Source organism: Pyricularia pennisetigena (assembly GCF_004337985.1).
Source record: "Pyricularia pennisetigena strain Br36 chromosome 7 map unlocalized Pyricularia_pennisetigena_Br36_Scf_8, whole genome shotgun sequence".
NCBI classification, from domain to species: domain Eukaryota; kingdom Fungi; phylum Ascomycota; class Sordariomycetes; order Magnaporthales; family Pyriculariaceae; genus Pyricularia; species Pyricularia pennisetigena.
Genome location: NW_021940920.1, coordinates 1 through 15,266, shown reverse-complemented (window position 1 = coordinate 15,266; position 15,266 = coordinate 1). Strand labels below are relative to the sequence as shown.

General features: G+C 48.5%; 6 protein-coding genes across 6 annotated transcripts; 2 read left to right on the top strand and 4 right to left on the bottom strand.

Annotated features, from left to right (window-relative positions):
• Positions 1-526: 526 nt before the first annotated feature.
• PpBr36_09143 (uncharacterized protein) lies at positions 527-1,865 on the bottom strand (the record flags this gene model as incomplete). Its single annotated transcript, XM_029896265.1, has 2 exons — positions 527-1,388; positions 1,450-1,865. 2 exons carry the CDS (start codon positions 1,863-1,865, stop codon positions 527-529), a joined length of 1,278 nt encoding a protein of 425 aa, XP_029744576.1.
• Positions 1,866-2,983: 1,118 nt separating this feature from the next.
• Positions 2,984-3,683, top strand: PpBr36_09142 (uncharacterized protein; the record flags this gene model as incomplete). Its single annotated transcript, XM_029896264.1, has 2 exons — positions 2,984-3,181; positions 3,306-3,683. The coding sequence occupies 2 exons, from the start codon at positions 2,984-2,986 to the stop codon at positions 3,681-3,683; spliced, it is 576 nt and encodes a 191-aa protein (XP_029744575.1).
• Positions 3,684-3,806: 123 nt separating this feature from the next.
• On the bottom strand, positions 3,807-4,097 carry PpBr36_09141 (uncharacterized protein; the record flags this gene model as incomplete). The annotated part of the gene is made up of 1 exon (XM_029896263.1): positions 3,807-4,097. One exon carries the CDS (start codon positions 4,095-4,097, stop codon positions 3,807-3,809), a length of 291 nt encoding a protein of 96 aa, XP_029744574.1.
• A 1,448-nt stretch (positions 4,098-5,545) lies between these two features.
• PpBr36_09140 (uncharacterized protein) lies at positions 5,546-10,508 on the top strand (the record flags this gene model as incomplete). The annotated part of the gene is made up of 3 exons (XM_029896262.1): positions 5,546-6,054; positions 9,641-10,282; positions 10,331-10,508. 3 exons carry the CDS (start codon positions 5,546-5,548, stop codon positions 10,506-10,508), a joined length of 1,329 nt encoding a protein of 442 aa, XP_029744573.1.
• A 1,603-nt stretch (positions 10,509-12,111) lies between these two features.
• PpBr36_09139 (uncharacterized protein) lies at positions 12,112-13,096 on the bottom strand (the record flags this gene model as incomplete). The annotated part of the gene is made up of 2 exons (XM_029896261.1): positions 12,112-12,991; positions 13,077-13,096. The coding sequence occupies 2 exons, from the start codon at positions 13,094-13,096 to the stop codon at positions 12,214-12,216; spliced, it is 798 nt and encodes a 265-aa protein (XP_029744719.1). The 3' UTR covers positions 12,112-12,213.
• Positions 13,097-13,118: 22 nt separating this feature from the next.
• PpBr36_09138 (uncharacterized protein) lies at positions 13,119-14,726 on the bottom strand (the record flags this gene model as incomplete). The annotated part of the gene is made up of 2 exons (XM_029896260.1): positions 13,330-14,726; positions 13,119-13,221 (listed from the first exon to the last, which is right to left on the bottom strand). The coding sequence occupies exons 1-2, from the start codon at positions 14,685-14,687 to the stop codon at positions 13,119-13,121; spliced, it is 1,461 nt and encodes a 486-aa protein (XP_029744720.1). The 5' UTR covers positions 14,688-14,726.
• Positions 14,727-15,266: the final 540 nt, after the last annotated feature.

Genomic DNA, 15,266 nt, shown 5'->3' with positions numbered 1-15,266 from the left:
GTGTGCCCAACCATTCCAGAAGAACGGAATGACTGAAACGTTATTAATGAAGTGTATCTGTTAGTAGTGGCCTATGCAGGGTCACGTGTAACCAGCCCTTAGAGAATCCGTTCACACTCAGCAATATGAAAAGCCTGATTAGCTGCTCGAAAATCAGGGAAAATACGAGGGGCATGAGATCTGCCGCCGGATACAAGATTCGATGTCAATGGGTTATAATCCAAAGACGGAATGCACGACTAAAGTTGCAATGATCAACAACTGGGCTGGTGGTGCAGACAAGGGAACAACGGATGCTTGGAGTAACATAGTTTCTTATGGTCCTAAGTTTTTCCTAGTTGGAGATCGCATTAACCCACTATGACTAGGTTGTGCATCTCACAAACGGTCTGTCCAGAGGCTATTAATCTGTCCCGGGGTTTAGCCACGCCCGGTACGTCATAACCTAACTATGGTTGCTTTGATCTGCCTGCTGTGGGTACAGTTTGTTAGGAGAAAATCATCACCAACAGTCTCAAATTAAACGTCAAGGGACATCTGGTGTCCTGTTGCCGTCGTTTGGCAACGAAAGTTTCATTCCTCGTCCATAACGATCTTGAAAAGTCTTAGTACCCCCGGTTTCAGGGTGAACCGGTGTTGGGCCATGAGTCTTTTGATCATGATCCTGGCTATTCTGGCGCGTGGACTGAGAGTGCGCAAGGTCTAATTTCGTAAGTGCGTCAACGGTCATTTGATAGCTTTCATCGCTGATCTGCCCACCAACATGACGGGCACGTCCGCTAAGATGGAATCCTCTCGCGGTCACTAAATCTCCGACAGTGGACACAGAGAAAGCGTAGCTGTCGTCGGCCATGGTGATGTCCGCAAAAACATTGCGTCTCTCCTCTCGCACAGTCTCGTCGGCATCAGAGACGACATGAATACACTGGCGAATGGCGGTCTTTGTTTCCTCCAAAGATTCGATTTGTGCGGTAACATCCCCATGTAATCCGCTCACACGTAGAGCCTCCATTTGCTGTTTGATGCTTGACTCATGCTTTTGCAGAATAAGCAAAAGAGACTGGAGGCTAGCCCCTACAGGGCCGAGGCCCGATTTGATGTGCTTGTGTGCTGATGGGCGGCTTGAGAACTGTGGATTCTCCGCAGATAGCGACATAAACTGCTCGATCTGAGCGGACAGCTGGGCACATAGTTTGAGACCCTGCTCTGTGCTCTTCTTTTCCTCCGAAAGAGCCTCCCATTCAGCTTGATCGTCCTGGGGGATGCTCTTTTGTAAGTCGCCAACTTTCTCTTCAAGAGATTCGAGATGCTCCTTCAAATCAAGGGTCGTGTCAAGGATCAAGTCTTTGTAATCCTCCAGAACTTGCGGTGTTATTGCGGCGAAGCGACTGTAAGATACACGTGGGTTAGCAACGCTTGCCAATGAAAGACTTCATTGGTACTACTAACATGTTTGCATTTGCTAAAGCTATGTTAATGGTCGATTTGTATCCTGATAACATGTTTCGAAAATCATTAATATCTCCTTGGAGATACCGCTGAGTGATCCAATCGCGGAGGCTCGCTCGTGAGGTCGTGGAATGCCTAGTACATTTGGCAATAAGCTCGCCATATTCTTGGCATGTCTTGCCGCAGCGCTGTAGAGGAAGCGCGAGAGATCCAAATTCAATGTTAGGGTGGCCCTCGATCGTTTCTAGAAGCGTTTCCAACACGCTAGTTAGATCGGCAAGTTCGTCTTTGAGAGCTCGCGCGTCCTTCTCTTGGCTCCGAAGGCTGCGGATGGTCCGATGGAGAGTTACGCTAGACTGCAAGGCGAAGGTCACCAGGGCCACAACACCAGAAGCTGTGCTAAGCAGATCTGTCATAGTGACTCCGGGCAATGATAGAATTGGGGTACACAATAATTGAAATACGAATCGGCTGGCTATCTCGTCAATCGCGAAATTCAGTATTCCCTACAGCATCTATGCTTTTAGATTAACTGGAAGGAATTGGAGTTTGAGAAAGGCCTCGGCTAATGGCAAGCCTCGGGCACTGGCTTGCCCAAGTAACCAAGCTTTGATTGAGAGTTCAGTGTTTACACGCCTATGTTTTCATGCGCACGAGGAACTGGAGATAACAATATAGGCAGGGACCTTGGCCCCGCCATGTTTTAGCTATCCTAGGATACAGATTTGCAAATCGTCTGAGCTGAACTTGGATCCGCTCACCTAAAAGTCCAACGAGTGGATGTCAGGTGCTGAGTGGGCCAGTGGTGCAATAACGAGTTTTGCCTTCCCTTGCATGTTCGCTGCTGCAGCGAGTCTCTTAAAGAGGTTTATCTGAACACTTTCTGTAAGATTGGTCGTGCACGATGATCAACCACCAAATAAAGTGGAGACAACGGTCTTGTAGCAATGCTCACTTCAGCCCGTCTCCTTGAGTCCGAAGTGGGTTTGTTTGCTTTCCCCGGAATTAAAGCCACTCCTTCCCATAAATGGCGTGCACTGGTTTGTACCCTGTCCGATTCCTAACCCAGCTTGTTGAGTAGTTCACATAGAGGCCAACCGCTGGTCAGGTGGCAAGTCGTCCTCGCTAGCTTGTTAAGTTTTACAGTGGTAGGCGTAATCGAGGCTTGAGAGCAAATTACTCTGAGCTATGGCAAGCCGGCGACTCGCCCATAGCGATGTCCGGCCAGTTCATCCTCAAATCGAGCCGAGTTTTCATTTTACGACTTGCGTGCGGTGTATTCGGCGTTGCACAGATGCTGGCGCCCACATAACAACATTTTCGTTCAGTCGAATGGCCACTGTGACTCCACGATGGGCACATACGACCACTCGTCATTTTCCAGCGAAAGGAACAGAGGCTGCGTTTGATCCTGAAGACCTAGTGGCAGTGGCTGTTGTACAATGTCCGAGAATACCTCCACGCAGGAGACAAAGCTAGAATTATCGGCCCCAGTGGTGAGGATTACACGGTCACCTACGATAAGCAGCTCGCGATGAGAGAGAACTGTCACGTCTTCACCGCCCAGCACTCTTCTTCTCCAGAAAACAACGGAGCAGCAGTCGTCAAGGTTATCCGCTTGCCCTCTGGCCCAGTTAAACAGGGCGAATCGGGCAAGGAAGCTCAAAAAATCTATATTTTGGGTAAAGTATGGGTGCAGGAGGTTAGAAACCATTTAAGGCTGTCGGAACACGTACGTTATGTCCCTTTCCTTGTGTGTATATGTATACCAAAATATTCGGCTCCTAACTCTCCCGTCGCGGCGAAGTCGTCCCCGTCAGGACGAGGTAAGGGGGGCGGATGCATTTGATCCGCAGGGCAAGTCGATTGCTCCAGGCTGCAGGCTCGGGTGGATAACGGCCAGCCCGAGCGTGTGCCAGCACCTATTCTCTATTGTTGACGACACAACGCAGCAGCCGTCGGATTTCGTGCAAGTTGTGATTGCGCGGCTGCTATCCGAGCCCGACGGGGACGACGCCAACGGTAGTAGCAGCAGGACCTCCTGGGGCTTTCAAGGCTGGGTTAGTTGGCTCCAGGGTCTACGGTCGGCGTACCGACGTCGCATGGTCAAGATGGCAACGGTGCTCGAAAGGGGTAAGCACGTTTCTACAGCGTCGACCACGAACGGCGGCGGCGAGGACAACAAGGTAGCAATGTTTGATGTCCGCTGGCCCATGGGCGGCCTCAGAAGGTAGCGATGGAATGATAGCAAATAAATCCCCCGGTTCGACTCGATTGGGCGTGTTAAGGCAACCAATACACAACCGCACCTGTATCTCAGGCGTCTTTAACAAGCTCCGCAATGCAAAATTACAAAGTTAAGTAAAATCTAGCTTCCATTTCAGCAGAGCCGAAGCAGAAGCCACTGCATCTGGGTGATTTATACCAAGAACCTTCTCTCTACGGCGAGCACAGTCCTGCAATAGTTGAGTTGCATCATCCCATCTTTTTTGGTCTTTCCAAATGAATGCAAGATTATGCATGCTTGCCAATGTGTCGTAATGTTCCTCTCCAAGCACCGACTTGCTCGTCTCCATTACCCGCATCTCTAGCTCTTCAGCCTCCTTCCATCGCCTTTGATGCGCATAAGTTGACGCAAGCTTGCTCATACTCGTCAATGTGGAGGGATGTTCCTTTCCAAGCACCGACGTGCTCGTTTCCATCACCCGCACCTGCAGCTTTTCAGCTGACACCAAAATGCGCTCTCGCGGACCAACAAAACCTGTTAATATGGCTGGTGAAATGCAGAGCAGTTACTAACCTTAAAAATGGAATGTGCCTTGATGGAAACCACCTACAAGTCAACTCGAACTTGACGCTGAAGTTTCCATTGCTTTCATCGATAATATCGCGAATCGGTATATAAAAAGCGTTGTACTTTCAAGAATCGCGAACTTCATGTCGTACCTAGATGGTGCCTTCGAGTTATTGATGAAAATAACTGAGTTTTGTGTCCCAAGCCTTGTTCTAATAATTGAATGTCATCTGCCAATTTCGAGAAACGTGCATCTTGCCGAGTCGTTCCACTATCGTCTTCTTTAGACTCTCCTGTCAGTTTGATTCAGGCCACGATCTGCTATCAGGCGTGACGAATGGATCTCACAGGTAAATGGCAGGGCCGGAAGAAATCCGTATGGTATTACGCGCGATTTCATAAGACAGTTGAAGCGAAGTAATAATAGCTATTAACGCTCGAAGGACCATTTTGATAGCACCTAAAACACTCTAATCTCTCGTGAAACAGCCTGACCGCGTCCTCGGGCTTAAAGCAGCAGCAGCAACAGCACATTTCCGTAACCAAGGAATGCCGATAGCTTTTACATCTTGAAACATACCAACAAGCCCACCGATTAGCCGCCGAGAAGTCTCGTCCAATAAACTCATTTTATAATTATACACCACGTTCGTGTTCTGGTCTGAATGAAACTGATTGCCGTTGACCGCGGCTTGCATCACAATCTCTAAGCTGGAGTCTGGTAGCTGTGACGACTCACAGGGTGTCCAATAGAGATCAGGCAAAGACCGGCGTGCACACCACCCTTGTCTTTCAACACAAAGACAAGACAAACCATAAGACGCGACTGATCGACCAGTTTGTTTGTTTTTATGTTTTGGGATACACAGAGCTGCAATTTAGCACGCGTTGTGGAGGAGGCGATCTTCAAGTGGATCATCCGGAAAGAAACGAGCTCTGAAGTACTTGAGCAGCGGGACTGGACTGCGTCTGTCGCGGAACAGACTGCCCATATCCTGACCACTCGCTAGTTATTTCCGTCTTGGCTGCATGCGATGATTATGCTCTGGCCATCTGTTCGTGGATGGCTGCTTGCTTATCCAGGGGTCAGTTGGTGAGCGAAAGGGGGAAGGTGGGGTGGTATTAATGGGTTTGCGAGGCCACACTTTGCGCTCGTTGATTGACCGTCCCCGATCTGTGAGACAAGTCGGGAATTCATTGGCGTTTATAGACCTCTGAGGGTCAGCAGATCGTGGGAACAATCCAATTACAAACGGGTATGAGTGTAAAGAAGGCACAGACCTTAATCACATTCGCTGGACAATGACAGACCCCGATATCATTCTCTACCTCTACCCTATCGATGGCTTGGGCAACAAAGGCGCCTCTTACGCTATGTTCCTGCCCGAGAATAAGTCGAGGTTCGTCCCAGCAGCCGCCAGCAGCAGCTGTAACAATGTTCGCCACAGCCGTCAGGACAGGGATGCGACCGAGGAGCCCGAAGAGCGTGGACGCTTCAATGGGGACCCTTGTATCGTGCTCAGGTTCAGCCAGGGCGCCCGAAGCCGTCTTGGTGTCGTAACAGGACGTGCACCGGACGTTGACTTTGTGCTGCCGAAACTGCCGGGAGTTAGCCGCTTCCACCTCTCCTTCACCTTTGACGACCAGAATCGGCCAATTGCCCGAGACCTGGGCTCTCTCTGGGGCACGAAAGTCACTTACGATGGGGAGAAAGGCGAGCGCCGGTCCAAATTAGTTTGCAGGAGACAGCATATCCTGCTGTATATAGTGTGGTGGGTCCAAAGACCAAAGACTCCAAGATCAAACAAACGGTACCCAGAGCAACATCTTTCGATACCCGCTCCTCCCTCTCCTTTTTGCTGCTCACCTCTCGGATGCCTTTCGAGACCCGCTTCCTCACCCTCACTTGATTATGGTGTCTCCCGATTACCTTCAAGACCCACTCCTGAGCCCGTTCCTTTCTTGGAAGCTGCGTCAAGAAACAAGGGTGGGGTCCTGGAATGGTTGTAATAAGAGACAGCATCGCTCCCAAATCCCCTAAGTGAAAATTCCACGCATGACTGTCCTTAGCCGTCAGGACTTGTCTCCTCATTCACATCCATATATGAATTTTTACATGAATTCTGTATCCTCAATAATCTCACACAAGTCATGGCGGACACGCGAACGAGATTCCTTCAAGATCGAGTAAGAGCTGCAAAAGCCAAAGCGGATGCCCTAAAAGCTGAACTTCTCCAGGCTGAGCTGGAGTCGGCAAACCTAGCAAGCGAAATCGAGGAAGCTAAACGACGCGCATTTTTGGAAGAAGAGAAAAATGAACGGGAGACTCAAACCAAGAACAGTATACGGAAATTTCTCCAGGAAGCAAAACTCCCTCAGAAATTGCCGCCAAGATCTTTCCGTCGTGAAGCAAACCGAATTGCGGAGTACTGGGAAAACCATGGACTTGAATCAGGACTTACCTTCACATCGTTAATGTGTCTTTGTCAGGCACTACCGAATACCGATTGGAGTCTATTAGAGAAGTACCCTGATACATTTCAGGAACTATCTTCTATGGTAAATCTTCGTTTTCAATTCAGTTGGGAAATGTGGACATGGTATTGCAAGTTCCTTGATCCCGCACGGGTGGAAAGCTGCGCTCTTGGTGAGTTGTCTCTTTGCGATTTTCTTTTCTGAGCCAGACGGCACGGTCAAGCCGTCCCATAATGTTTTTCTATCTTTTTTTCTTTTCTCTTCTTCTTTTTTTCTTCCTTTTTTTGCTAAGCTAGCAGTTTTCTCACACTCCTCATAGGAGCGGTTTACGACGCCTTTAAGCATGATGTTCCTGGACTGTGTGCCAAATTGCAACATTTGCACAGCAAGGGGCTCATCAGGACAGAAATCTATGAGCCGTCTTCCTCGAGTACCCATCTTACATTTCCCGGAGCAACGGGGGCAGATGACGGGACGCTCGAATGTCGCCCAAAACTGAATCAGGGCCTAAAGCGAAAAGAGTTGGGCTCAGGAGGACCATTGAGAAGTTTACTCTGTGGAAACCAAATCGTATCATGCGACGAGCCCCAATCCGACCAAAGAAGTTCACCGAAGCGGCAGCGGACGGAGGTCGACAAGCTACTCGACTGCAACAATCACCTTGCAGTACGGGTATACCAAGGCTCGTGGGACAACGCCACCACTCAAAGGCCACATCCTCGTTCATCCGCCGAGCCCTTGAACGCCAAAGGTCCGGCCGCAAGCTTGCATGAACAAAGTCCAAGCCAGTTCGTGAGCCCAGAGATCCAATCACAGGACAATTCTTTGTCCTTAGTGGCAGTAACGTTGGGCTCCACATCTCCGACCCCCCTAAAGTCCGGCCCCCTTGAAAAATGTAACGACGAAATACCCCTTTTATAAACCGATTTAAATGTAAACCTATCAACGCACAATAATACAATCATTGTCAGGCTCTCCCGGTTCGCTAACCTCTTCTCCATCGTTCAAATCCTCTAAACAGTCCCTATTATTTTCCTGTGCTTCATAAACGTTTTTTTTGCTGACCAAAAGCTCGTTGGGATCCGGAATTACCCTTTTCCTTTTGACCGGCCGTACCGCCTCCAATTTTGCTTTTAACAAACTGATTTTTTGCTGAGCTTCAGCCAATAAGATATCCTTGGTTTCGAAGCTTTTTTGGACTTTTGCAAACAAAAGCCGTGAAGTGGCGTTACTTTTTTCGGACCGGGAAATTTCCTGTAGTTGAAGTCGAATATCTCGGGTCGTTTTAGGGGTTTTCCAAATAAGTAAAGATTGGTCGTTAATTTTTTGGTTTGGGCTTTCCGGTGTTTTATCCCTTTGGAAGCCGTTATTTCTACCTTTTTCGACGTTGGCGTTGCTATTTTCTAATAAAAACGGGTTTAAAAGTGGTTTTGCCAAGTTCACCGGCCATAACCCCGTCGTACGCCAACCAGATTGAATGGTTTTTGCTATAAATGCTTTTGATCTGGCTTTTCGATAGCAAAGTAGAAAGTTTCGTTTCCCAACAACCGTTGAACAGCAAAACTGGTTTACAAATCCCAGGTGACGTCGATAAGCTTCCTTTAACGGCCCAAAAACCGATAAATCCAACGGTTGAAGAACGTGCGACGAATGAGGAGGTAAATATAAAAGCTGAATATTATTTTGGAGGCAAACAAGCATAAACTCGTCGCTGACGTGTGATCCGTGGCCGTCGAGAACTAATAAACGCTTTTCAGGAGTTAAAGGTTGGGTATTTGGAATAAACACCTTTTTTAACCATTCGATACCTGTTTCATTATTTGTCCACCCGTTTTCTGTTGCATGAAATTGCCAGGTATCGAAAGGACTTAAATCAGCTGGAAACCATTGTTGCTGTACGTTTTTCCCCTTAAATATAACGAGGGGAGGTATAACAGCCCCCGTAGCTGATACACATTCGATTATGCTCGTCCAACCCCGCGTTCCAGGCTCTTTTCGCTGTAATGGCCGGATTTTATTACGCCCTAACACCAGGCCATTAGATCCTTTGCCTTCCATTATACCTGTTTCGTCCATATTCCAACGGTTGGCCGGTTTTATAGTATCGATAACGGGATTTTTCAAATAGGACCACCAAGATTTAATTACCTCGGTTGTAGCCCCATTAACCCGGGCATTTTCTATTCGCCGGGGCCTTTGGGTTTTCAAAATTGGATATCGGGCTATAAAACGGCTAACCCAATGTTTCCCAAGGCTTTTTCTTTCTCCGGCGGCCTGAAGAATTCGTTCCGCAAAATAGCGTAGTTCTTGATGCGTTGGCGGAAGGCCTAACGCGGCCTGCGCAAGTACCCAATCTGCCAAATAGGTCTCCTGCTCCTGTGAAAGCCTTTGACAAAATCTTTTCGCTTGTTGAATTGACTGGGCCCCCTTTAAACGATCGTGAAGGGTACTCCGAGGAATACCCCATTTTTGCGAGGTTTTGTGAACTGATTTGCCATTTCTTATGTCAGAAATGGCAGCAAGAAGCTGATTTTCAGTGTACTGTTTCATTGGAAAGTTTGGAGCAAGAATCTTCAAAATGCAAGTTCTAAAGTGAAAAGTTCGTCTAGATATTTATAAAATAAAACAAAGGGTTGACGTGGCTGAGTAGATATTTTTAGGGGCCGGACTTTAGGGGGGTCGGAGATGTGGAGCCCAACGTTAGAATTCTTTTCACAACGCGAAGATTTACCCCACACGACTAAACGGATGAGAACAAACTCTATTAGGAATCCTTTGGCAAAGCCATTAAACCACGCATCTAGTAAGAAGTCATATTGATTTTCTTTATATATGGAATGCTTGGAAATATTCATCCTATGGAAAGTACTATACCTGCTAACTATGATTTCCGCACGCAGTTGTTCCTCTAAATAACGGCAGATGTGGCTGGGGGGGACTCTTTTACCATGAAAACTTTCCAGTCGATGTCGCCTACGATATTTCACGCGATGACCCGGTTTCCACGGTCCCTCCAGCTATATCGGGGTTGGCCGTCAGAATACCTGAACTGGCAGGTCAAACGGCAGTGGATATATCAAATCTCCGCAATAATGGATTTGTACACTGGAACGACGACTTCACCGCTGAGAGACTAGAGCACTTGAGTGGCTTGACCTACTTCTGGGGGCTTAAGGGAATGGATATCCTTCACTCAATACTCGCAAATGGGCGATTGCGGAGTGTCCTTCGAGGGGCTTTCGGGCCAGGGCCGCACATGATCCGACATTGCCTATGGTGGAGCCAAACCCCAACGTTGGGACAACCCATCTACATTAAGGAAAAGCATGACCAAATTGATAAGTGTTTAGGCTTACATATACTACCCAGGGAAACCAGAGTCTGCTATTTCACCGGGTCTCACATGGCAGACGGGTCGGATGGTAACAACCCGCCTTGCACCAACACGTCAGACACTACCAATCGCCTCAAGGACTTCGAGTACCACCAACCTGGTCCATGGTTCATAAACACTCAGCCAGAACTTCAATGTTACAGAAAAAGCGAACCACTCTCAAACGGGTTGTAAGTAGTTTTGCCTTGAGATTCCGACTCGTTCTAATAGCTGTGTAGCACATTATTCGATCCCAGCCTCACCCATCAGTTCGAACGTGGTGCGGGTTTGACGATCATCATCGGAAAGCCAAAGCTGTTGGTGGGGTGGCCACCACTGCGGGTAATGAATCCACATATGGTCGAGAGTCTTGGGAAAATGAAGCAGGATATTGAGATCTGCTGGAACTTTGAGTGAGATTTGTGTTTGCAGGGACTCGGTAATTGAATACACATACAAACAATTTGAAATTCGTGCTATTTCCCACAATTTGGACATTTCGAACCTGGGATACCCTGTCCTCGGCAATTCTGGCAGTTGGACGTCATTGTATCCGTGGAGTGCAAAGTTTTGATATTTGAAGTGAGTAGACACAGTAAGAGTCTACTGCCTAACATGTTATTCGTGAGGTGACGACGGAACACTAAATACCTATACGGCGGGGCCTCACCACCCACTCAGTGAACCCCACCAGAAAAATCTGCAAATATCATCTGACAAAATTAAATCACTCAGAAAGGTGGGCCATCCGCCAATTAAGATGAGCAACATGCTATGGCCCAAATACAAAAACACATGATACTCGCCGTGACGCGATTGAACTCCGATAAAGTCGGCGATGTGTCATTGCGGTCGCGATCGTACATATGGGTCTCACTATACATTATTGTGCGATTAGACAAACGGAGCACTGGATCGAATCAATCCAAATCAAATATTGTACAAGCATCTGCAGTGCAGCTCCTGTACCCCCTGATTTTTTTTGTTTAACCAAGCCTCATTCGGTACACTGTGCTACTGAAATTAGTGCCCTTCTTTTAAAATGTTATGCTATTACCATAAAATTCCTATGTTTCGTTTCTATTCCATTAAGAAACCTAGCATTAAGGGGAGGGGGCTCACGAGCTGCCGCGTTTCGATGGCTACGCCTGGACTGGTCGCCATTGAAGGCCGCGCAGCTCCCTGCGAGGTTGTCATGCTCATCTTTCATATTGGTAATCAATTGTGACATTTCTCCTTCCCTCGAGAAAACCCCTTTAAAAGATCATTCAAAACGAATCGATTTGAAGAGTTGATCATCCTCAGTAGAGACATGGCGTTGGCAAGGCGTCGGAATCTGAGATAACAAATTTGTCTAATAGAAAGCACACCGTGACGGATGCCTATTTTCTACAGTCTGGGGAGGACGCAGCTGTAACTGCGGTTGAGAAGCTATCGACAAAATATTCAATCGATTTCCTGGCTCTGTCTTGTCTCTTGGCCAGCTACAAATGCTGGCAAGCCCGCATGCTCTACTTGCAGGCCTAACATCCTTGTGTGCGACTCCCAGTTGATGAATTGCGCGCAACAACTGCATCGCCTTCCCTTTGAACTGTCCCTCCCCACCACCCACCACCCCTGTCGCATCAAATTCACAGGAGCTAAGCCGAGGCTTTTATCTGAGTGCATCAATGGCTGAACATAATGTTATCGAACTCACCTGCTGACAGACGGCACTGAGATTGATTTTTCTAAGCTCTTCTCGGGCACCGATCGCATTTGCTCTACCACCGCAACTGATGAGGTCAACCATATTCGGTAGTTGAGCGGGGTGCTAGACAGACCAATCTGCCCCAGATGGCGACCTGGCCATTACAACCTTTGTAGCCATTCCCAGGAAGGTTCAACACTTCCAGGGCATCTCAGCCGACTTACATGGGCCAAGGGGCCAGTGGGTTCGGAGCAAAAATGGTTGAGTTATATGAATCACTCACTCGCGTATGTTAATTGTCCAGGCTCCCCAGTCTTACCCATCGTTACTCTACAGCAAAACAGCGCAGATACTGCCCGTAGCGCATGTCCTGGAGGCGGCATTTTGGGCGGCGCTCATACTGGCATTTCGAACTAAATTTCCCTGGGCCGATTAAGAGGCATCGTGTGTGTTTTGTGTCGTTACGAACCTGGCGGACGCAGGCGATGTTTCCCGGTGCATTTGCTTTGCCTCCTTGTACTTCCCCTGACTGTTAAGCGCCAACATACCCGGCGCGCAAGTTGCGATGACGACATTGTGGCCGGCAAGGGCTCCGCACGTGTAAACGTTGTCGTCGTAGGCGGTATCGTAGTCGGGCGCGTCGTGCTGCTCGTCGAGCATTAGGCGCGACGGTAGCAGTTCGAGGTTGGATACGGGGGCGATCCAGGCGATATGGTAGTCCGCGGATTGCAGCTTTTTGGGCGGCATCGTGGTAAGCCAATTGGCGTTTAGTTGCATGTGTATCCCTTCAAATCTAGTGACAAGTTTTTGTTTGGCAATCAGAGGCCGGCCTAGCAACGCTACCGGATGATTGCTCAACTGATAGATAAGATCCATTGCTTGTATAGCATTACGCTTCTCGATGCATTGGTCATAGTCGACGCAATTATCTTGGTTGCATGCACCTTGGCGGATACAGTGGGCGTCGATCCAAAGTAAGTCAGCGCCTATATGGTGCATGTAGCCAATGACGCGACCGAAAACGCATTTTCGCACTTTTGAACCCTCCACTCGCTTGTTATCCCAGTTTTCCACTGGGCGCATGCTCGGTTCAGGGTCTTCGTACTTTGAAGCATCCCAAGTGTAGGACAGTGCCACATAATCCGAGCGGCGGAACGCATTAATCGACCGGCGGCGCAATTCGTAGGCCGTTGATTCAAGGCACCGAAGGCTGGAGATATAGTAGAGTAGCTTGCTATGCTCTGTCTGGTGGCTTTTACTTCCAATGTCAATATCATCGGCCCTGGCTCCGATACGTTGACGCCAGGTTGGCCATGCCGCTGAGCGTGTCGGGATGATCAAGCCAGCTTCTCTTTGCGAGTTTCCATAACTTCCACAAACAACTTTTCGGCATTTTTGTATTTCCCTTGGCTGAGCAAAATTAGACCAGCCATCAATATGCTATCCAAGGTCAGCTCGTGCGAATTGCCCAGCTTTGTTTGCCTAACTTCCCGTGATTTCTTTGCCATTATTGCCGCCAAGCTATATCTCCCTTGTTCTTTTGCATACCAGCTGCCGTTATATAGTACCGTTGCCCATTTCTGTAGTGGCTGGTCATTTTGGGGGCGCTGGCTTATTGCTTTTTCGACATGAGCAAATAGAGTTTGACATGTCGGCCAGTTGTTGTAATCACCAGTAGGGAAATCGCCCGCTATCCGATTGGTGTATTGGGCCTTGAATGTTTCCAATTTTTCGTCGGTATCCAACCATCTTCTTGTCGCCAATTGCACGAGGCTGTGCATCCTAAACACATCTCCTGTGTCGTTTAAGAAAACGAGGCTGTAGTTCCGGAGCATTTCCAGGTCACCCTCAAAGCTCTGCTCAAACAAGTTGTCAGACTTGCTGCTGGCACATGACGAATTGCTGTCGCTGTCGTGGTTGCTTCCGTTGTCATCTTGGCTACGATTGTCGTCACGTGGCCGTACCAGCGACTCCGGAATTCCCTGGTGGTCGAAAAAGCTCATTAGGGAAAGCAAATCAGCTGCTGATTGCCGCTCCGAGCGAATAGCCTCGAACGAAATTTGCCAGGTTATGATCACCGAGTTCGATGCCTCGCGGTCTCGTCTCAAATCTTTGCCCTCGTCCCGATTCAGAATGCTTAATTTGTGTCGGTCGCTCTTTTCGAAATCCTTCAAATACTTGCTGACAGAGGTTCGTGGCGCCCGCTGCCGAATGTACGCCCCAGCTTGAGTGATCGCTAAAGGCATATATTCAAGGACTTCCACCAACCTTGCAACGTTTTCCACGTCAGGCTGGTGGCCGGCTTTCTTTTGCAACAATTCAGTTGCGTGCTCTTCGTTCATCGGGTGGACCTCGATGATGTTTTTATGGTCACCCGTCAGCTTTTCGGCAATTTCTTTCTTTCGCGATGTTATCAAAATCGACCCGTGCGAACATTGCGGCAAGTAAGACGACAGGGATCTTCCCTTCTTACTGGCCGCTGCGGTCGCATTGGTGGTGTTTTTGGATGTATGGTCGGCATCAAAAAATACGTCGCCGTTATCTGCGTTATCCAAGATTAAAAGCCAACGCCCGTTTTCCGCATTGCGGAGCCACTGCTCCAAAAGCAGCGGGATGTTTGTGTCAGGTTGGCCTCGTCCGGGAATCTTGACAGTGTCAGCGATAAACCTCAAATCCTCGTCAACACGCGCTCGTGTTTCTGTGTGGATCCAAAACACCCATGTAGGCTCCTTCTGTATCGCTGCGTCGTTCGTTCGATAGCAATACTCGATGGCGAGTTGCGACTTGCCTACCCCACCAAGCCCCACAAACGCAGCGCGGGAGCCTGGTCTCGACAGTGCCTGGTGCACTTGGTCTAGCAGTGTCTTGCGGTTAACAAAGTCGGCATCGCGGCCGAACGGGATCATAAGGCATGGCTTCGGCGGTATTTCTCGTTGTTCTAACAAGACTTTTAGCGCAAATCGCTATACTGCGGGAGGTAGATGGAATGCATTGGTAGTGGGCCGTTTGCTCCCATACTTTTCCTTCCCAAAGTGACTTGCTTTGCGGTTAAATGCAAACAAGCGATAGACAATTTAAATTGAAACAAAGGCTAAGTACAAAGCTACTGACCTCCAAAATTAAATGTATTTCCATGCCCATGGAAATTACCACCTTGAAAGTTTGGTCCAGGTCCCGAATGGTGATAGCCAGCCCGGGGGCAAACGAATGATGGACGAGTTGATGGTCCAATGGGAAGCGGTCGGAAATAGTTTTTCTGTTTATATTTCCATCTCAGAGTTCATTGGTCCCAGTTCGTGGTTCTCCTGGAAAATGTGCTAATGTATGGCGTTATTGTGGTTTAGGGGCAGTGCGTTTACAAGGTTTGGGTGTTCGGTTGCAAGAGAGTCATGGTCTTGGGCAGATGCTGAGGTTGAAATAGAATGTGATCTGTGCTTTTGAGTAATATTCGTTGGACCGCACCACGTGGGTGAATGTGGGGAATT